This window comes from Anabrus simplex, chromosome 2, assembly GCF_040414725.1.
Source record: "Anabrus simplex isolate iqAnaSimp1 chromosome 2, ASM4041472v1, whole genome shotgun sequence".
In the NCBI taxonomy this organism is placed as follows: domain Eukaryota; kingdom Metazoa; phylum Arthropoda; class Insecta; order Orthoptera; family Tettigoniidae; genus Anabrus; species Anabrus simplex.
In genome coordinates this window covers 870,964,512-870,988,621 of record NC_090266.1, presented here as the reverse complement: position 1 = coordinate 870,988,621, position 24,110 = coordinate 870,964,512, and the positions used below count along the sequence as shown (strand labels likewise).

General features: G+C 38.8%; 1 protein-coding gene across 1 annotated transcript in view; it reads right to left on the bottom strand.

Annotated features, from left to right (window-relative positions):
* Window positions 1–24,110, bottom strand: part of LOC136864529 (tubulin beta-1 chain) — a 239,946-nt gene that overhangs the window by 67,970 nt on the left and 147,866 nt on the right. The window contains exons 3-4 of the mRNA XM_067141629.2: window positions 20,485–20,610; window positions 1,730–1,959 (exon numbers count right to left, since the gene is read on the bottom strand). Of these exons, the coding sequence (XP_066997730.1) occupies window positions 1,730–1,959; window positions 20,485–20,610 (356 nt within the window). The remainder of the gene's footprint in view (window positions 1–1,729; window positions 1,960–20,484; window positions 20,611–24,110) is intronic.

Genomic DNA, 24,110 nt, shown 5'->3' with positions numbered 1-24,110 from the left:
CTTCGTGCCATCCTGTAACGTGCTGGGGACAAAGCGACCCCATTTTTCACAGGTACTGATGAAGTCTAGCAGACATTGTGAGGTGCATGCAATTTATATGTGGAATCTGCCATTGGCACATCCAGAGGATTCTTTTTCAGTTTCCTCTAGCCTCCCCATAACATATTATCATGTCTATCAACTGAAGGAAGGCATAGACCTCAATTATCAATGGATGCTGCACTTAACTGCGCTCTTCAACTACACAAACGGCACATGTAAGTAGTGAGAAGAGATATGTTAACATTTCAAGAGACAAATTTCCAAATGGAAACGAAGAAAATGACCACAGACATCATAAATGGGGATGCACAACTCTGAAATGATGAATTACAAACAAACAGGGAGGACAACTTCTAAATGACCAATTTGAGAACATACACAGGTTTTACAGAAAAACTGTGTGTCTAAATGCTGAAACTAATTTTATTTTTAAATATCTTTTTGAAATGTATATGTATGTGTAAATTAGTGCCCTTGTCCTGAGGTAGTGCAGCTCTTTCCAGGCACACTTCCACTAAAATCAAGCATGTTGAAAAATAACACACACACACTGAAAAGCTGTGTTTTTTAATCATTTTCACCCATTTCAAAATTTCAGCACCCCGCTTAACTGAACTTCACTTAACCAAATCCCGGCTTAACTGAAATGCCCTTGCAAAATTGTATTTTAATATTTTGCTTTTACCCTCTCGTTCTTAGCCTTCGATATTAGTAATTATCTTGCTATAAGTGCTGAGAGCTACTAAGCAAACCCTATTTTTATATTATGACTTATGCCAGAATGCACGTGTAGCATAAAAAATAAAAAAAAGTTTCTTACCCCTAGTTTGTTCCGTGATACCTTATTTTCTTGAACAAGCAGGAATTATTATTATTATTATTATTATTATTATTATTATTATTATTATTATTATTATTATTATTATTATTATTATTATTATAATGATTATTATTATTAGTCATGAAGATTATGCAGACGACTCCAACCTTGACAATAGCAGTTCTGAGAATTGAGTTACAGCAGATGATGGATTTAATACATTGGAGGCAAGATTGATTTTGAATTTCTATTAAAATACAGTACCACATGCTTTAATTACAGCACTGTAATAAAATTACTGTATACAGTATTCAGTTCAGCAGTAACAAAAAATTGTTTCATTATTTCAGATTGCTTTGCGCTTTGTTAAACAAAGGAATGAATCTATACCAGCTGATGTATGGTTGATTGAACGGTGGCGCGACATAGCTGCACGACAGTGCTGTACGACAGCGCTGTACCAAGAAAATTCAGAAGAAAATCACTGATTTTATACAATGAGTGACATTATACAAATATGTTAATGTTAATATACAGTGCACCTTTGCTCAACAGGGTTTATGCATTTTTATTTCGACATTTAACTACCAAAAATATTTACCATGTGTTATCCGAAAATAAACGTCAACCGAAGTGGCTCCGCCCCCTTTATTTCGGATAAACGGGGTTCTACTGTAATTCATTTCAAAGAGGAGAATCGTTCTATTATACTATTATTCTATTTTCTTCTGCATATACAGTATTTCCTCTGCTTTAGTACCATTTTTAAGTCCAAAATGTGAAGAAATAAGATTAAATTTTGGAGCACTTATTACCTGTCTGACAGGTTCATAGTTAGAATACCAACATCTGTTTGATCATACCCACCTTGGGAGATGGAACAACACTGAAAGTGTTCATGATTCGATCAGGATATTCCTCTCTAATTCTTGATATAAGTAAAGTGCCCATTCCAGAACCTGTTCCTCCTCCCAGGGAGTGCGCTAACTGGAACCCCTGAAGGCAATCGCATCCCTCTGCTTCTTTCCTCAGTACATCGAGAACAGAGTCTATGAGTTCTGCTCCATCTGTATAGTGACCTTTGGCCCAGTTGTTACCTAGAATTGACAGAAAATAGATCTGCAGAAAGAAAATTTTATACAAAGGAATATATGCAAATCGAGCAATTTAGGCATTCATTGAAATTCAAATTAACCTCTTTCTTCCAAAAGCAACAATCAATCGATGATCTGCATTTAGGGCCATCACTCATGTGGCAGATTCCCTATCAGTTGTTTAGTCTTTTCTGAAATAATATCGAAGAAGTTGGAAATTTAACAAACATCTCCCTTTTTAAATTATTTCAATACCTTACTCCTCATCATATAAAGAAGTACACTCAGCACAAAAATTAGGGGAACAAATGTTTGACATGCTGTAAAAGTTTATGTCGTGGAGCATGAAATATGTACAGGTTTATACGAATTGCTACACACCACAGTAACGCAGTCACGGTGATTTAATTGTGTAATGACCCTATATAACAAACATGCTTCCACTCCCGTCGCGTCTCAATACAAAGTAGTCCGCAGTACACGGACCACTCTCGCCACACTATTGGTGATGTTAATACGCATTATTCGAGTATGAGACAGTCAGCATGAGGCATCTAAGCGAAGCGGACATGTCCCGAGCTGTTGCCGTACATCAAGAAGGGAAAACAATGTGATATGTGGCGAACGACCTCAGAGTGTCTCCATCCATTGTGCACAGGCTCTGGCATCATTATGCGGAGAAGGAGGGTATGTTAGATACCGTGGACAAGGTCGCAAACGGAAAAGTCTTGCTCAACAAGACAGATTCCTACGGTTATCAGCATTACGCCGGCCCTCCAGCAGTGCCAGGGATCTGCGAAGTGACCTTACAAGAGCCTCTGGCTTTCAGCTGTGTGTTCAGAACATATGCAATCAATTAAGAGAGGGTAACATACGCTCTAGAATACCTGCTTGTGTAATCCCCCTCTCTAGGGAACACCACAGAGCTCGTCTTTCATTTGCCAGAGAACATCGTCACTGGCATCAGGTAATGTTTACAGATTAGTCCAGGTTTACCTTAAATGGAGCGGATGCCTGTCAACGCATGTGGAGACGACTAGGACAGCGATTCGTTGAAGGTCTTATGCAGGAACTGGACAGACATTGTGGTGGATCGGTTTTGGTGTGGGGAGGGATCATGACTGATAATCCTACGGATCTTGTGGTGGTACCTGGCCATCTAAATGCTATGGTGTACATCAGGGACATCATGAACGACCATATTGCTCCTGCTGCTCTTGGTGTTTCTGATTTCTTGCTGATGCATGACAATGTGACGGCCCATACTGCATGAGACACCAGAGACCATCTCCAGCGATTGCACATCTCTGTGATGGTGTGGCCTGCAAGGAGCCCCGACCTAAATCCACTGAAGCTCTTATGTGATGTATTGCAGAGACGGATTCGGCAGCGCGAAGATGCTCCACAAACCATACACGACCTCAGTGAAGCACTGGTTGAGGAGTGGGACGCCTTTCCACAGGCAGTCATCCGACGTTACATAAGCAGCATGTCATGCAGGTGTGCAGCTGTAATTGAAGCTAGGGGATTTGCAACACAGTATTAGGCAACTATCGCTCGGGTATGCAGACTGTTCAGCAAGAACTTTACATTGTGGTTGTGGTAGTTCATCTATTGTGGTGAATGGTTAAATGGAATGGGCATGGTTTTGTTGTTGCTAATTAAATAAAGCACGCAGTTCTTTAACCAATATTTGTTTGTCACAAATCCATATGTCGAGATTCTACACAGCATTAAAAACCTGTTCCCCTAATTTTTGTGTCGAGTGTATTTGCCCCAGTTTGTCCTCTTGAATTTTAACTTTTTCATATGATCTTTCCTACTTTTTAATACTCCACACAATCTAATTCGTCTACTAATGTCATTTCAAGCCAATTCTCCACTGACAACTCAGAACATTCCACTTAGTCTAGCTGATCACCTCCTTACTCCTTAGTCCTTCCAGCCCAAAGTTTGCAATATTTTCATAACACCACTCTTTTTCCAGAAATTGCCCAGAACAAACTGTGCTGCTTTCTTTGTGATTTTTTACAATTCTCGAATAAAGTAATGCTGGTGACCGTTCCGTACACTAGAACCATAATCTAATTGGGGTCTATCAGCAACTTCTACACCCTCTCCTTTACATCGTTACTATAACTACTAAATACCCTCAACCAAATTAAATTACAGTATAAGTCCGCTATAGCGAGTACGGCATATAACGAGATCTCCGTTATAGCGACGACATTTTTCTGTCCCTTCAAAATTCCTATCTTAAACTGTGTATCGTCCTTCGGTTACAGCGAGAATCCTATCACTGGCGCAGCCGTTATTACGAGCAATTAAGCGCGCGCGATTTTTTCCGTTACCGATATTTATGCACCCCAGCGATCATATTGCATGCGATCGATTACCTTCGGCATCGTTTCCTCGCTATGTGCACTGGCGATTTCTCTCGTCGACATTCGAAGGCGATGTTGGAGTCGATTAGTAATATCCGTCGACACTTGTTCCGTAAAGAAAATTCGAAATGAAAGAGAACATACTTTCGTAATAAATGCGTAAATAACGTGTCCGATAACGGTTGTTAACTCGTTAAATATAAGGCTGACTAAACCGCCGCTTAATTTTGAGGCTAAATACTGCAATTAAGTAAGAATGTGATACACCTTGAGATATGGCAGAGTGCTTAATTGATTTCAGAGGTTAGTTTATATTTTGTCGCGTCTGGTTAAATTACGGAAAGGCTATTATGAAAATTTATAGCGAGAAAGGTATAATTTCCCTACTGGCGCTTGAAGTGTGTTTTCATCATACGTATAGTACGGTTAAGTTAGGATACGTGACGCTGTTTGAATAAGAAAACTGAAACGTTTGCAACAAAATTCTATCGATCATCATCGGTACGGTATAGTTTTCTCACTTTGTGCATTTGCGAGCTCTCTCGTTGACATTCAACGGCGATGTTGGAGTTCATTAGTAATACCCATTGACTGCTGTTCTCTAAAGAAAATTCGAAATGAAATAGGAAAACACGTTTTCGTAATAAATGCGTAAATAACGTGGCCTATAGCAGTTAACTCGTTAAAAATAAAGACTGAAGTAAACGATATCTTAATTTTAATGTTATATACGGAAATTAAGTAATAACGTGATACACCTCAAGATATGGCAGAGTACATCACTGATTTCAGAGGATATTTCATATCTTCTCGCGTCTAGTTACGGCCATTTACATGTAAATTTTTCGCGAGGAGGTTATTTCTCTACATGCGTTTCAAATATGTTTTCATGATAGACTACATATACGGTTAGGTTAGGTGACGCTGTTTGAAGAAGAAAGCTGAGGTGTTTGCCACAGAAGTATCTGGAATGATACCGTATTTCTCCGAATCCAAGACTTTTTTTTTTTTCTCTCAGAATCTCATGCGAAAACTCAAGGGTTGTTGCATTCGCGGCCTAACAGTAAGTTAATGGATACCACTGGCAACTACCGCGGTAACAACGCTGCCTCTTTTCACACACGCACAGAACTCGTTGACAATAAACGACCGCCTCTTTACTACACATCGCTAGCCGCGACAACCGGTTGTACAGAGCCTGTGTGTTTCTCAAATCTGCAGAATGGCATCAAAGCGTGCGACCCGTCGAATTCTTAGAAAAGCCATGGCTACTCAGTGGCAGAGTCATAACGCGTCTATTGTACTTGACGCTTAGTAAAATTAAGGTTTATAGACAGCAGGAATATTTTCGTGATGGATAGTCGTATTGTGAAGATACGTGGAAAAGGTATTGCCGGCAAATTTTCAACGGATTCTAGTTGATATTATGATGCCAATTATAAGTTAATGTTTATTAAACACACGATAATGTAGAATAATTGTGCAGCCGCAAGTAAATACGGCATAGGCCTAACTAAAGACAATATTTGGCGTTAACGTGAAGACAAAGAGCTAAAAAAAATGCGTACTGTACAAAAAATACATTCAGTGGTCCGCAACAAGGACGCTTTAAAGAAGTCGAAGATGAAATTGTGAGGTGTGGGCACGAAAAACGCAAGGGCGGAATGGCCACACCGTGGCGCAGTAAACTCGTTCGTTGACTTTCAACGTTCGCGATTAGGCCAATACATCGCTAGCCGCTGAATTTGGCCGAACCCGACAAGCGAGACGTGCGTATAGCGGCAGCCGGTTATATCTGACGCTGCGTAAAAGTAACAGTTTTATAGACAGCAAGAACAATTTCCTGATGGATCGTTGTAGAGACGCATGGAATAGGTATTGCCGGAAAATTTTTCAACGAGTTCTCTTCGGTATTATGATGCCAATGTTGAATTACTGGTCCTTAAACCCGCGGAAATAAATAATTGTGCAGACGCCAAAAATAAAGAAATACGGCGTGACGAAAGTCAATGTTCGGCGTCTAAAAATAGTCAAAAAATGCGTAGGCCTACTGTAAGACAAGGCATTCATAGGATTTTACAAACTTCTTTCTGAGCCTGATTTAAATTTTTTGAAGGAAAAAGTGAGGTTCATCTTGGATTCGGAGATATACGATACTATATTTTTTTCAGAATGAAATTAAACATACACTTTCACGTAGTAGCGGATTACGAAAAATAACAAACAAGTAAGCCGTAGTGTGGATATCATCTACGGAAACGCAAGTTTTGAACAAACTGAATGCCGTTTCATACCGATTTTAAAGTGCGTGAAGGGTTTTCCGACTTTTATACAAAAATCGGATATAACGACAATCCGTTATAGCGAGTAAATTTTCGCTATTATGAATTCTCGCTATAACGGACTTCTACTGTATCTGTAACCTTTATTTACAATCCCACTTTTGTTATTACCCCAATGAAGGTTTTCATTTTATTTTTTAATATTAACAACTAGCTACTTACAATGATCCTTACAATGATCCTCCCCACCACAGCAAGGTCACATGGTTCGCAGGGGAAGATACTTTAATTACTGTTTATTAAATGATAAGTACAACTATACCCTGTAAATATGTATTGCACATTTGTATAACCACAATATTTAATGTTAATATACTTAAATTATCTTTTATTAAATGTTAAGTATGACCACATTCTGCAAATATGTATTGTATATTTGTATAACCTCAAAATCTGTGTAGTCGAAAACTGTAGTAAACTCTGTAATGTTTGTATTTTGGGTATAATCCACTATCATTCTGTTACATATGGAGGTTTCTGAAAATTTATTATCCATATATATGTGTGAAAATATTAGGACTTTTGTAGACATGTCCATGTGTGTTTATAAACAGTAATCGTACATTCAAGTTTGATCTACTCCATCGAGAGGCTGGTTGTTTGATTGTCCATGTATGTTCGATTGTGTTCCATTCAGAGTGTTGTAGGAACATTTCTCAAAGTCTATATTTCTAGACCAGGGCCTCTCACGGTGCATGCGCCCGTGCACTGCACAGCGCATGGTGCAGGAGACGACTTCACTAGGTTTACCATAGAGCAAACCCCCACTCCTCTTTCCCTACATCTCTCTCACCCGTTAGGCCTGTCTCTGCCTTCTTCACCTTTCCCATTGATTTTCCCCTCACTGGGAAATGTTTATGTGCGATGAGCGGAGACACTCGATTGTATGGGACAATGTTACCGATGTTAAAAACTCTTCTTTCAGTATGGTTTGAGCAGACAATTTATCTTCTCTAGCTTTTCTTTTCTTTTTTCTTTGCAATTATACCAGTAATATCTGGAACAAGGGATCGGCTGACAGCAATTCTGAGAGGGTTCTATAAATTTCGATCACAAATACTCGCACGCAATCTATTTTCTGTACAACTCAAAACAGAGAAAAAAAAAACTGCAACATACGCATGTGGAACCAAACATGGAAATAAACTTAGCTGCTTCTCGATGCAGCTTAGGAAAATCTTCCTTCGGCAAATTTTCGTAGAATTTGAGCAAAGCCTTTGTATTGAAAAATAGATCTTTTGATGATCACATAATTATTGTCCCACAGATTAAGCATTTGGCTTTATCGTCACGACTGAGAAAAAAAATATGAAAGTTCCCAGGTCGATTGAAATAGACTTTCGGAAGTGTTTACTTCCTTTGAAACAGGTTGCTCCATGATTATGTTGTTGTCGTCTTGCGCTTATCTATTTCACTGATAAACAAGCCGTCTATCACTGAACGCTTTGCCGCTCTCAGCACACTACACCATCCGAGTCAAGCCGAATTGAGCCGAGTCGCACCGATGCACAGTGTACGGAGCCCTTGCGCCTCGGTTTGCACGCGCGAGATTTTGGGAGTTTGAGAGGCCCTGTTCTAGACTGTTTGTCAAACCTAGACCACCTACAATTATCAGACCGTAACCCAGAAAAAACATGGCGGACATCGGTGGGCGACATGAGAGGTTGAGGGGAAGATTATGCATGTTCATTCCGAGTCTCATAAAAATATATATAAAATAAAAAATTGAAATCACAGGTCGACCGTCATGAAATACAACTCACTACCTCAAAATATAATAATTTTACACCAAAAGTAGCGTTATCGTGTAACTTCTAAGTCCAATTGTAAGTTCAGTAAGAAAATAACGAAGCGTGTATTATTTTATCAACATCAGGTTGAAATAAACATACACAATAAAAATATTTCACATAAACTGTGCCCAGCAAATAAGATAAATAGATGTCAAGAAATAGCATTATTAACATTACATGAAATACTATATATCACCATTAACCACAAACCGTTATGTAAAACATGCAAAGAAATAAATTTCAAATCTCCAAAATCGATCTGAATTGCTGAGTAGTACAGTGATATTTGTATGATACACCTGAATATTTAAAGCACTAGTCACTATTTTTTAGAAGTTTTTTTACGTCACACCTACACAGATACGTCTTATTATGGTGATGATGGGATAGGAAAGGGCAAGAAGTGGGAAGGAAGTGGCCATGGCCTTAAGGTACAGCATTTGCCTGGTGTGAAAATGGGAAACTACGGAAAACCATTTTCAGGGCTGCTGACAGTGGGTTTCGAACCCACTATCTCCTGAACTAAAGCTCACCAGTCACCTTAAAACTCAACAGAACTGATGGCACAACATCCTTTTGTAATTTATAAAAAATGAACGTAATCCTCATTTTCACTCACAAGAAATGGGGTTATGTTTAGTTTACACACCTCCGTTATAAAACACTGAATATGATTTAATTAATCATTCTTGCACCACCACTTAAAATTGTTTTCATCTCTTAATCATAACTCTTGGTTACGACTTTTCATTGTAGTAAGCTACGTTGGCTGGTAGGGGTAAATGCTGGAACAGGCACCAATAGTTCTAACTTAGGAAGTTTAGCGTGGCACTTGAATTGGATCACTACCTTCTATGGGTATAAAACTTCCCTAATATAAATTTGGTATCAAATTATTCATGTACACAACACTATTAGACCTATCATTTGGTTTGAAGTTTTCCCTATGAATGCACTTAACCAATTTTTGCCATAATACTGGGTTACCACACAGGTAACTGAAAATATCAAGGATATATTCAGAGAACACCAGAACCAGCAATAACCTAATCACCACCGACATTGCTTGAATAAATAAGTTGTTTAAGAACAGCTTCTTACAGCACTAAAAAAGGCTGCTACAAGTAAATATAATTTATGTTTAACAATTTTCAAAATTCCTAAAATATATGGTAACAACAAGACTTGCACAAATCAAAAACACACACTCCAATTGCTGCCTTTATGGACAGTTTCGATAGGTCGGTTAAGGTCTAAGGTATCGCAGTTGGTCTTGAGATATATATATATGGACGGACAGTCAGTGTTGGACTCCATGGTGAGGAAGTCAGTCAGTCAGTCAGTCAGTCAGTGAGACCGTGACAGAGAGAGACAGTGCAGTAAGAGAATGTAGAGTGTGGGTTAGAGGAGTTTATATTTGCATTTGTCAGAATCCATTTGAGTGAGAGGGTAGTCAGTCTTGCATTGTGATGGCAAAGTGAACAACCAGTATGAGACTTATTGATATCTGTACTTGACAGAATCTATAGTAAATTGCTTCAGTGTACTTCCCGTAACAGTGTAGTGCTGTGTATAAATGTGTATAACTGTGTTGTTAAGGAATAGACGTAGCAGCAATAAAGTGGTTTTACATAAGGAAGTGAACATATCTCGTGTGATACTTATTTAGACCGAAATAAAATCACATTGAGAATGATGGATAATTCCGTATAAATGAGGAACAGATCCAAAGGGATGAGGTCAACCTCTATTGAAATTACGAACGAGTGCCAGAGGAAAGAACACCATAGTTATTTCCTTAAAGGTGACCAACCCAGGCTGATTCAAAATTTGTGGTAATGAAACATTCAAAGCATGTGCTACGTGTAACTTTCCTCCTTTTTCTGATACTTGTTTTGCAATTTAGCATGAACGAATCAGAGCTAAGCGTTTGCTATGAGATCTAGTTACGAGTTCTGTGAACAAAATATTCTTCTTGTGAATGGAAATCTGAACTCTGGTGTTGTTTATGTGATCTAGTTACATGTTCTGCTAACAAAAATAATATTCTTGTGAAAGGGAGCAATAACCATTATTGATGTGAAAGTGCTCGTTTTGTAACTATATACAATGTATGTTAATAAAAAATAAATTGCTGCCTGGTAAAATTTCCAGCAAATCTCACAACCTCATTCTCGAGCAAGTGCTTAGCAGGTCATTAATGGCCCATGTGTTTTTACAGGACCTAAATTAATGAAACAATTTTAGATTGTATTTATATGAGTAGCAGACCATATTGAACATAACTATGTGCAACTTTTCAGTCTGTGAACTGAAAAATAATTCAGGCAAAAGTGGGTTAATGCTTCCAACCCCACTGATGACCCAAATTATTCTTTATTAGGTTCATTAAACTAAACCCTCTCTCACAAGAAATATTTGACACAGACAACACTGACAATATGAAGCAACTTGCCTGAAATTGGAATTTTAAAAAACTAAACTGTGTTCAAAAGTTTGAGTAAATTCATCCCCTTGCCAAGCACTTTGAATTCACATCATTTGTGTAGAGTACTTTACTTTGCTTTGCTTTACTTTTTCGAAGTCTATGGTATAACCTACAAGTTTGTTCATAAAACGCTGCACCAATGTTTTGATCTCCTTTTCACCAAAATTCTCTAGTTCCTTCTCCTCTGGCCTGGTAAATTTATCAAATACCCTGGTGCATACATTCTATGTTCACTCTAGGTGTTTAGGTCCATCTTGCACCAGAGCTTCTTTGTCAGCTTGAAGAGAAGAACTGGAACTGTTATTCTACTCTTGTAATTGCACACTCCTAACTCAATGAAAACACATACAGTATATTTGACAAATATGGAAAATCAAACTTGCAAACTTAAGTGGGTAACAAATTTATTGTTATTTGTTTTTAATCCATATATACTGTACCTGACAGAGACATGAACCAAGGACTAGGGATCAAGTGGACATGCATTTCTTTGTATGGGAGAGAGTTTGCGGGAACTCTAAGCGTGGAATGTCAAGGGCGAGGCTAGGGAGTATTTCCCCGAGCAGAGCTAGGGAACCCCTGGATGAAAAGGAGGGAGAAGTTATCCCCACCACCAGTGGGAGAGGGAAACTTTTTTTTTCCTAGTTGCTTTACATCACACCGACACAAGATAGGTCTTATGGCGATGATGGGATAGGTAAGGCCTAGGAATGGGAAGGAAGCGGCCGTGGCCTTAATTAAGATACAGCCACAGCATTTGCCTGGTGTGAAAATGGGAAACCACGGAAAACCATCTTCAGGGCTGCCGACAGTGGGATTCGAACCCACTACCTCCCGGATGCGAGCTCACAGCTGCGCGCTCCTAACCGCACAGCCAACTCACCTGGTAGGAAATATTTTAGCATTGTAATCTTGGAACCATCTTTAAAACAGCTTGCCCAACTTTGTTTTCTATATCAGAGGAATTAACGATTTTAATACTACTGCACTGTACAAGGATTCAAAAGAACTGTTCGACGTCTGAATTTATTTATGGTTTGTGACGTCCTTTATGGTGATAATCTCCTGTTAAAAGAAGGAAAATATGATTATATAACAGTGGAAAGTTACAGAGGGCCTGTGTTAAATGTCTTCACACCCACTTGATAGGGGGAATCCCATGAGCAAGCTGAAAAATGAAGACTGTTATTTATTCATCACTGTGGATTCTGTGTTCAGATTTTATCCAGGCAAGTCTTAACCATATTATAAGATCACTGGCCACCTGATTATTGCACTATTGCGCCTGTAGTACACTGAGAATAGGGTATATGGGAATTTTGAGAGGGGGAAACACTTCACAGCCAATATAAGGTTTGGGAAACGACACCCTGGGGCAGTCTGCGTTTTGGTGTCATGAGAAACACGTGTGTGACCATCTCGAGTAACAGTTTCCTTTGTACATGAACTTTCATTTTAAAGAATAATGGCAATGTCTTAAACAACTGGTGTATGAGAAGAAGTGATATCGGTGACAACAGTGTGAGTTTGGGTTATTTGGTCATAATTCAAAGCATGACCTTGAACCGAGATTATTATTATCATCATTACCGTCATCACTTAAAACAAAGACGGGACTATTGGAACCCTCATAATAATAGTTGTAGTGATTAGAGACACAGGGCTTGACACTAAGACGTCACTACTAAACTAAATGTGGCTGTTTAATTAATAACCCTGTATTGGTATTTCTGATCCCAGGACCTTTGATAAAAAATTGCGCCGTAAAGTGCGCGTTTGAAGCAGACACACATAATGGGCCTAACTGTGTGTGTGTGTTTTGTGCCGTAGTGACTAAGGAGATTCCAGTGTCAAGGATTATGGAGTTTCATCCTACGAGTTCCAGTTCGGACCTGGTCATCAAAGCAGTCTACATGGAAGCTATGATGGAGTAAATCAACCTATGGATGTCCTGTAGTTATCCGAGGTGTCCTGGAGATGAGACTGAGTACATCCATTTTACTAGCATGACTCGTAGCACAATGGAATATCTATTTAATGTTCATTAATTTGTAAATAATAATTGACAGGGTTTCTTTCCTTTAATATGTAAATGTGATAATTAAGGGCACACTGCTAAATTAGTAACAAGCCTGAGTGAATTAAATTTTGTATATACTGTAGATTTTATTTTATTCTTCATTTGGAAATTTTTCTTGGGTTTGTTTTTACATAGTTTGACTTTGTGTAGAATGGTTAGTGCCTGTAGTGTCCAGTGGAATGTTTTTCTTATGTTGATTGGTACTCAACCAGTTTTATCATCATTCATGCGAGTAGTATTTTGATGTTGGCATCGTGAGGTTCGAACCATGTCCTCCCATGTAGCTAGGTGAGAGACAGATTTTAAGTTCATTTATAAATTAAGTAAATGGCTGTGAGTTGAGAAGGTAGTAATGTCATCCTAAGAACTTAGTAGAATCTTTGATGCAATTGTTTTTAATTGCCAATTAATAATTATTTGGTTGCTGGCAAGATGTAGTGTTTACAGTGTGCTATGTCTTCTGGTATGGGCTAGAACAATTTGTTACTTTCATTGACCTGTCTCAAGTTTCATCCTTGGCTTTGACAATATGAAAGTAACCGAGGTATGAGCGATGCTAGTAATACCATTCCTTATGCTGCCAGTCCCTGTTACGAATGGTGTGAAAATATCACTCAAAGGGTCTGTTGGTGCATGCATTTCAGTGGGCTTGGCAGACTGATATGCAATAGCAACTTCTGGCTTGGTGAGGAAAACAACAGGGAAACTACCTCACTCCTCATTTCCCTAGTATACCTCTTCAGTGATGCCTAGCCTGTCTATGATAGCTTTTGGTGGAGCTGTGGAGGATCAAACCAGCCTTCAGGCTGAATACCCAACATAACAATTATTTGGTAGTGAATTTTTGTGTCTTTGCACAGGAAGAAATGTAACATTGGGATACAGAAATACTGGAAGCCAGGACTGTGAGTTGGAAAGATGAAATGGAATAAGAGATGGAATGCCTCCATGAATTAGTGTTTTAATGGCTAAGTATGAGTTTATAAGCAACGATAATATGAAAGACGTGAAAGCAGATTAAAGATATATTTGAGAATGAAGTATATGAGCCTAAGTTGCTAATGGCGAGATTTGAAGATGTGTGTCTGCTGCCTGATTTGAGGAGCCATATATTTGTGTGACATGGACACGCCCACAAGAGGGGTCCCCTGCAGAATAGAGAGTGAGCAATAATTTTTTGTGAGGCAAAACATAGCCAGGGTTGTAGACATTTGGGTCCTGTTTTCAAGACTTATGTGTTTATGTGATTCATTAAGTAGATTGTCTTTTCTTTAAAGTACTTTGATTAGAGATAGACTCAATGAGCTAGTGTACTGCAGCCATTTTTGACAATATTATATTTAGGGTTTCCAGTGTCAATCTGCGGAGTCCAGTGGTCACTTGTTCGAACCTCACACCGTGGACATCCGTGTTCAATTGCATCTATTGTATTTGTTTCAATGTGGCGAGTGTATTTTATGTTGATTTTCCAATGCAGGTTTTAATCCTGGGGTTGATTGTGTATGTGCTGGGTTCGATTCCGAACCAGAGCATTTTGTGTTGAAATATCCTGTGTGTTTAGTGTGTTATTTTAAATGGGTTCATTATTATTATTATTATTATTTTTTATTTTTTTATTTTACAGGTTAGATGTGGGTTAGGATTCACTAAGACTTGTGTGTAAATTATGTGAATATACCCCAGTGTTAGTGGGAATAGTTTGAGTAATTTTATTTGTTTAATATTCTGTATATGCGAGATCATGATAAAGATATTATCACGGGTGTACTTCTCATTCTTTAAGCAAATTGAAACAGTCTTCAACATGTTAGCTACAAAATTTGTAATTATTCATGTATATGGTTATTTTGCAATCATCAGCAGTATAATAAACCCTTTGAATTTAAAATTTTAAAAATTGTTCTCATTCGTTTTTAGTTGCATGATACTCGTTTTCTCCTAGCCTTTATGCCACTAAGTTATTCTGTATATTTATTATGCTCACTTGATTTTATAACCCAGTTAACGACCCTGTAGATTTATCGCCGGAGAACCGTTTGTTAGAGGATGGATGCAATACATATGAAAATCAGATCCACTGAGGTTCTTAGTCATTAGCCCAGAGGCTGGTTGGATCTTCAAATAACAGTACCAGAGGTTTTGCAGTTATAGGAAAACCAAAAAAAACTGGTGGCAGCACCAAGATGAGGAAAAATTAGGATTACCAATGCCAAAAGAAACTAGACACCAGACTTTCCAGTTGCCACGGCAACCTGGTGCCCAGGATTTTTCAGGCCCAGCTTATAATGCACTAAACACTTAAACACTTAAATGTTTTATGTTGTTCGTACTTGTAGCAATGCAGTTGCAGCTTCTTTCTTCTGTCCATTGGGTGGACAAAAGAGAAAACTTCTACACTTGCATTAAGCCGAGGAACAGAGAAATAATACCCTACAGTTTTAAGCAGTTCAAAATACTATTCCCCAGAAACACGATCATTGCAGTATCACTGTAGTGATGGCAAAGAGCTCTTCATGATGAAAGATATACACCTTTGTTCTTGATTGAGATATTTGGCAGTAAGTTTACTTACTAAAATTTAACTTTAAAAATTACAAGTAACTATAATAAAATCTCGCCAACTTCTGTATTTTCATCTCGGACATTCTTCTTATTCTATAAGATCACAGTGTGTCCATGAAATCCGCGACATATGCCAACCCCACTAAAGAAGGCAACATACTATCTAAGAAAATTACTTTACTACACTACAATTCTAAACTGCACTGCAACAGGTTAACTGAAACAATAAAAATGTAATAAGAACTAAATTCCTAAAGCTCTTTTTTCTCCTACTATGCAAGAACTGCCCAACAATAAAGAAAGCACCAGGCGAGTTGGCCATGCGGTTAAAGGCGCGTGGCTGTGAGCTTGCATCTGGGAGATACTGGGTTTGAATCCCACTGTCGGCAGCCCTGAAGATGGTTTTCCGTGGTTTCCCATTTTCACACTAGGCAAATGCTGGGGCTGTACCTTAATTAAGGCCATGGCCGCTTCCTTCCAATTCCCAGACATTTCTCATCCCCTCGTTGCCACGAGACCTATCTGTGTCGGTGCAACGTAAAGCCATTAGCAAAAAAAATAAAAGAATAAAAAAATAAAGCTTTTTTAAAATTAATATAACTACAATACAATTCTAAACAGTGCTTAGACGTATCACAATTACAATAGGCAGGGCTTTTTTTTTTCCAGGGGGAATGCGGGGGTACGCAAACCCCTTAAACATTTGAAGACTGTTTAAGAAAAAAAAAAAATATTGGTACATTTTCATCTAGTCCGGCAAATATAACTTCCGTCTTGAAAGTTCATTGATCAGCTGGCATCAACGCATTGTTCACAACAGCCGAGATGATTTAGAGTAATCTTAGATTTAAATCAACCTATCGAATCAGTTTCTCTTCATCAGCAACCAATGGCAACTCGGCACTGAAAATGAAAATCCACAGCCTGCTTCCAGTCATTTGACTGGGTCAGGAATGGAATTAATGAAGCCCATATCTAGCGGTGAGGATAGGAAATGTGTCGGCTGACGAAGCCTGTCGTACTCCTCTGGCGCAATGATGAATGACTGACAGATGAAATGAAATGTTAATGGAGTGTTGCTGGAATGAATGATGACAGGGAAAACCGGAGTGCCCGGAGAAAAACCTGTCCGGCCTCCGCTTTGTCCAGCACAAATCTCGCATGGAGTGACCGGGATTTGGACCATGGTATCCAGCAGCGAGAGGCTGCCACCTGAGCCACAGAAGCTGCAGGCAACTCGGCACTAAGCAGCAGAATCGAAACATTAGGCCATATTATTATCTGCTCAACTAAATATTTTAAGCGTTTGGGCAAAAATAAGTATTTTAGTGCCGTATGTTGGCTGTACAGTTAATGTAGGTACGTTGATCGCTGGCTTTTGTCTGATGTGATACCGGTGCCTTTCAAATTTTTGAGTATGTGATTTGTTGTGTGGTTTGCATTGAAGAGCGACATGTCTTTCATGATTAGACTTCGAATTTCTTAGAAGTGTGTAACTTTAAGGAAGGCAAAGAAAGTATTAGTCTGTGTTGTAATCGGAGCACCTGAACAGAAAGGATTTGACGGTACATACACTAACAATCATGAAAAAGGAATTTTCATTCTTATATGCATGTAAGCTAGTGTTTGGTGGCGAGTTAGGTTGTTATTTTGCATGTGTGTGTGTGGTTAGTTTTGAAGGATAAAGGAAATACAAACTATTTTACATCAACATAGGTATTGAAAAAACTTAGTTTTGTCAAAAAAAAACAAAGTTAATGATTCAAATGTAAATAATGACTGGGAAACGCCAACAGTGTCGTGTGGTGATGCAAAACAACAAAGAGCTTTCAGCCGCATGCAACAGTGGGACGGAAGACATTCCCAAATGCTGGGATTTGGAGATAAATCTGGAATATTGCAGTAAGTACAAATGGTTGGTGGAAGAAATTTGGCTGCAAATCTGAATAGAAGTTGGCGACTTGCAAACTGAATGTACATCAAGAAGAATGAACATTCAAAGCAATGGGTTTCAGTTTCTATTTGTGCAACTGGTGGATCTGAAAATAAATGTCAGCAAATAGTTTCTCTCCGCAAGAAAATATTTAAACAAAGAGTTCAGCTCATCAGACTGAAAAAAAAAAAAAAAAAAGGTAACTACCGAGCTCAATATCTGCAGTTGCTTAAGTGCAGCCAGTATGCAGTATTCAGGAAATAGTGGGTTTGAACCTTACTGTCGGTAACCCTGAAGATGGTTTTCCGTGGTTTCCTATTTTCACACCAGGCAAATGCTGGGGCTGTACCTTGATTGAGACTACAGCCTCTTCCTTCCCACTCCTAGCCCTTTCCTGTTCCATCATCACCGTAAGACCTGTGTTGGTGCTACATAAAGCAAATTGTAAAAAAAAAAAAACTTTGGAAACAGCATGCACTAAGACTTTTGAAAAAGAAAAGGAAATAACTGGCAATGATTCAAATAGCATATAAAGTAGCTGAGAAAAATCAAGACTTCCACAATTTCAAAGCTTAAATTGACGTGCAGGAGTTGAATGGCATTGATATGGCCCGCACTCTCCATTCAACTAATGCATGCATAAATATTGTTTCTCATATTGCAACAGAAATGAGAAATAAGGTAGCATGGGAATAGTAATATTACCCTCCTTACAGATGAAAGTACCACAGTCAGTCAGCCATCATCACTGATAGTGTATCTGAGGTCAACTCTTCCAGAATGGAGCAGCCAACCAACATTTTCTTTTGGAATGATAGAACTGCATGATCGAATTGCGAGACATCACTGCTGAAGGTATATTCAGTGTATTGTTGACTTATTTGGGAGCACTGGGTTCAATGAGGAGTTTCTGAAACTGAATCTTGTTGCACTCTCAACTGATGGAGCTACAGTAATGATGGTAAAGAAGAAGGGTGTAATTAACTTTAATAAAGCAACAGTTTCCCATTGTTTTGTTCTGGCATTGTGCCAGTCACAGGCTAGAGCTTTCCGTAGGTGATGAGAGTCAAGATTTCCCCTCACATGTAAATCACTTCAAATCTTTTCTTGATAAACTGTCTACAGTTTACCACCAGTTGCCAAAAAATGCCAGGGAATTGAAAGCTCATGCAGAGGAATTTGAAACTGTACTCCTAAAAATTGGAAGATAGAAGATGGGTTGCTTCTAGCTTTAGAGCAGTCTCAGCTGTGTGGAAAACTTTTGAAGTTTTAGTGGTACATTTCAAAAGTATCAAAGATGATCCCCAAACAGACTAAACTGAGCAAGCCATATATGGAGGACTCCTTAAACCAATGTCAACTTTATATTAGACCTTGCACTGATATGTCAAGGTCATGTCAACTCTTCAGGAGTTGGCAGAACTTAGTGTTGACTTGCAAGCTCATGAAATTTATTCGGCCCATAAGAAGATATGCCAGCAAATGAAGGCGTTTTCTGAAAGAAAGACAAAACATGGCCCATACCACATTGAAGCCTTCGAAGCAGAAGCACCGCTAATGTTTAAAGGCGTGAATCTCGAAAAATGAGCAAGAAATAAAGGGAATTGTATTGATGCTGTGAATTTCTATGAGTGTCTGGGCAGGCGTATGGAGAACTGCCTTTTAACATCAGAAGACATTGAAATCCCAGAATTGTCTACAGTTTTGGTTACTACCACGTGGCTGTGATGTAATGTATGGAGAAGCAGAAATAAGAAACTTGTGTAAATGAAAGATAAATTTTAAGAGGTTTCCATGAATATCTTGCTGAGAAGAAATGCCCAATGTCTCTCCTGCCCCTTATTAACACTAGAGCAGTATCCCAATGTCAAAAAGTGAATGTGAAAGAGGCTTCCCATAAATGAACTTTATCATGACTCGAATAAGAGCATCATTGCATCTGAATACAGTAGCAAATCTTTTGTTCATCAAGTTGGTTGGCCCTCCACTTACAATTTTCAAACCTGCAGATTATGTGAATTCATGGTTCCTGAAAGGGAGACATATGGCAACAGACACGAAAAGCAAGGAATGGAAGCGTGAAGGTGGTAGTGAGCCTCTTTTACCAGTGTGGAATTTACTGTAAGCAGGTCAGCAAAATGGGAAACTACCACAGCACTTACGTGTTCACTTACTTTTAAAATGTAAAATGATTAGAAATACTGAGTGCAGTTACCACCTTGACATGTTTACCACAAACAAAATAGTGTAATCAATTTTTCTATAAGCCCAAAAGATGATAACTGGACTGTACATTATTGCCAAAAATTGTAAGATCGTGATGTTTTATCAACTACAACTGAGAGTACCCACTTAAAATATTTTTAGAAAAAAAACACTGACAATAGGTTAAATGCAACAATAAATATGGTTAAAATTAAATATTTAGATTACTTTCTACAAGCTAACAAATTAAAACTGCCATAAAATGCTGAAAGCTCAAAGGTGCAGAGTACAAAGTATGCAGGAGACTTGAACCTGTCAGTCTCGCAACCTTGTAACGGTCATTTTTGCGGTTGCTCATAATCCTGTAACTTATTTATTACTCTATATAGTGTGATAAAAACCAAGTTTTGCAGAAAATCCATTAAAATTCTGGAAAATAAAAACTTTTTATTTTTAGAATTTCATTAATTTAAAATAACGAGAAGTTTGTTATCAAATTATGTTTCTGTTGGTTGGCTACAATGCACATCACTGCTAAAAACATAGTCATGTGTGTAAAGCAAAGTGCTACCCTTACTTACACACAGCCCTAGAGATTTTGACTAAACCAATCCATCACATGGGCATCAATAAATTATTCAGGAATGAAGAAATACCAACATGAAAATATTTAATTAGTTTTGTAATAAAGATGGTTATTTTGGTCATATTTCAGTGAGTAGCATAATAGGTGAAACTCACCTGCACCACTCTGGCCAAATACGTAGTTGTCTGGTCTGAAGAGCTGACCAAGGGGTCCAGAGCGCACAGAATCCATTGTTCCAGGCTCTAAGTCCACTAGAATGGCTCTAGGAACGAACTTGCCTCCTAGAATAAGAAAACCAAGAGAGGTAAAAACTTACATAGGGAGAAGTGAACCAAGATTATTTTACCACCACCAATTCTTCTTAAGCACTGTTTATTTAGTTTTATGATGTGAGGTTAACAAGTGTTATTCCTTTAAAGTGAAGTAATTAACCTACTAGTTATGAGGGGAAAGAAGTAATGTGAAAACATCTTAAAAGAAATCAAATTTATTAGAAAAACTCACTTCCCCTTTCTTTGTCCAGTTATCCATCTAACTAAAGGTGCAGTCTTGAAGTTGACTGCTATACCAATTCCTAGGAATACTCTCTAATAATGTCACTTTAGCTTCATCTTCAGCAGTTTTCATATACAGGGTCTTTATTTATGCTTGGCAAGGAGTTTCTCGCTCGACCTTGGCCGCCGATGACAGGCCGCTACCGGCCGCTGGCGTGCGCGGTTTCCAGCACTTCCTGCAGATGCTGAGAGCTGAGCTCTGATGTAGTAGGGTGTTCAATGAAGCTACTGCGTACTGTATGTCGTATTGTATAGTGTTTTATTGTGACTATGTATGTATGTATGTATGTGAAATATTCGTTACGTGAACGTGTATATCTGCACAATACTTACATTAAGTGCAGAAAATCATGTGCTAGGACAAAAAAAAGTTTCGAGCGAAATTTCCAGGGAGACCCATTCCTATCAATCTGACAATAAAACAACTGGCCAAGAGATGCAAACGTACAGGTTCAGTAAACAATAAAAATAGACGTAAAGGTCGTTATCTCCTTACTGAAGTGTGTTTGGTACGAGGAACATAAGTAAAAATCTGTGGCCCCCTCGTAGCCCAGATTTAACGGCATGTGATTTTTTATTTGTGGAGAATGTTAAAAAATGTAGTTTATGACAACCACCCTCATAAGAGTTGCAATTGCAACTGTCGGTCGGTCGGTCGAGGAAATTGAACACTAATTTCTCATACCATGTGATGCTGAATTTGTCATTGCTGAATCATTTAGAAGACCCAAATGGTTTACACACCTGGATAATTGTATGATCTTACTAAGGAAAGTCTATAGAAGAAACCTTTCACTCACTGAGATAGGTACTGAGGATTTTAAACATCTCTCAAACTGAAACAAAATGTTCATTAAGAGAAATGTGACAGTGGAAAAACAAAGTAGCTATAAGAAAGGCATATCTCAGTTTTGGTTTGTGAAATGAAGCCATTGTATTCAAATAAAATTTTGTTTTGGAAACTTGGCTTCAGAAGAGAGAATAAGCATACAAAATTGGGAAGAGGAAACCAGCTGTATTACATGATGTGTTTCACATAAAATACCCATGGCAAGAATATAAAGAAGGTACAATATGAGGAAATTATCAAACTTATGAAAATATTGTATCACCTGTTTATCAGACATTTCATGAAGGCCTTAGTTCAGACAACAATGATACAGATGCCTCAATTATTGAACACCTGGTTTAATGAGCTCTAACTCAGGTTTTTAATGAATCATTGTCATAATATAATTATTATGCAAACATACATTTTAATTTATGTCCCACCAAGCTCGATAGCTTAAGTCGCTTAAATGCAGTTAGTATCCAGTATTTGGGAGATAGTGGGTTTGAACCCCACTGTCGGCAGCCCTGAAGATAGTTCTCCGTGGTTTCCCCATTTTCACACCAGGCAAATGTTGTTAGCTGTACCTCAATTAAAGCCATGGCCAATTCCTTCCCACTCCTATGCATTTCCCGTCCCATTGTTGCCATAAGACCTATCTGTGTTGGTGTGACGTAAAGCAACTTGTAAAAGAAAAAAGTTCCATTATTAATTTCCTTACATTATTTCCCCTTTCTTCAGAAACCAAACATTGAATTGCACTGAACATTTGCAGGTAAAAAGCTAATTATACATGTGCCATATTTCATTTACGTTTGCCCTTTGCATTTGGAATTATTTAAAACAATCAATCAATCAATCCTGATCCGCATTTAGGGCAGTCGCCCAAGTGGCAGATTCCCTATCTGTTCCCTTTTCTTAAATGACTGCAAAGAAACTGGAAAAACGTAGTCTGGTTGGGATAGGCCCTTTTTCCACTGAGCCCCTCAATCGTTATGGACTGAATATGTTAATACACAGCTCAAAACAATTAGGGGAACATGTTTTGTAACACCTGGTATATGAACGTTAATTTGGTAGATGGGGTTCCAATGGTCTTACAGCATACCTTGAGACCTTAGCTACTCAGGGTATGTCAAACTGAAGTTATACTCCATCTGTAGATGTAGCCATGCATTAAACTGTCGAGTGACCCCTCAAAACAAAGTTAATAGCAGTGTGTCTGTGTGTCGTTGTGAGGTACACAAACTACTGCGGTCATTGTAGCACGTTGTATGTAAACCAGCACATCCCATGAGACATCTTAACGAGGTTCCAGTCGCAAGGGCCTCCACTTTGATCCAGGAAGGATGAACTTTTTGTCGTGTTGCTGTGGATCCCAAAGTCTCTCTGTCAGTTATTCAACGCTTGTGGAATCGCTACAGTGAGACAGGGCAGTTCACAAGGAGGGTTAGACAAGATCGTGGACACATGACAACCCCACAGGATGACCGATATTTGACCATCTGTGCGTTGCGTCGTCGTTCAGCAACTGCCAGAGAATTGCAACAAGACCTCAGGAGGGTCATTGGAGTCACGGTGCCTGACCAGACAGTAATGAACAGGTTAAGAGAAGTGTCCTTACTACCCAGACATCCCATTCAAGTGCCCCAGTCAACGCAGCAACATCGTGCAGCTTGCCTTCAGTTTGCCCGTAGCCACGTCAACTAACAACTTCGCCAATGGAGACGTGTTGTTCACAGACGAGTCCAGATTTTCCCTGACAGAGCATGATAGAAGTCAACACATATGTAGACGCTGAGGTGAGCAGTACATGCCAAATGTTTAGGAAGGCGACCGATTCAGACAAGGTTCTGTGATGTGCGAGGTGGCATCAGTATTGATGGCCGTACGGATCTTGTCGTCGTCCGTGGTAATCTTACCGCTGCAGGGTACATCAAGCAGATACTGCTACAGCATATGTTGGTTGCTGCATATGGTGTTGGCCCTGAATTCGTACTCATGCACGACAATACCAGGGCTCATGTAGCGCGCATCACTAGAGCTGTCTTGTGAGAACTGGACATTCAAGAGATGGAATGGCCAGCAGTGAGTCCCAATCTTAATCACAATGAACATGTGTGGGATAGGCTTGACAGAAGTGTGTGTGGGCATCCTGTTCCACCACAGACTCTCCAATAGGCTCTCATTGAAGAATAGGACCCGATACCGCAACGTGACCTTCGTAGACTTATACGGAGTATGCCACATAATTGCCAAACTGTGATAAATGCTTGTGGAGGACATACACCATATTGAAGCTCTCCAACTGTGATAAAAATCCACCTTGGAGGACTGTCATCACTTTTTTTTTTTGCCCCTATTTGGACATTTCCGCCTGTGTTCTGAAAATGAACGC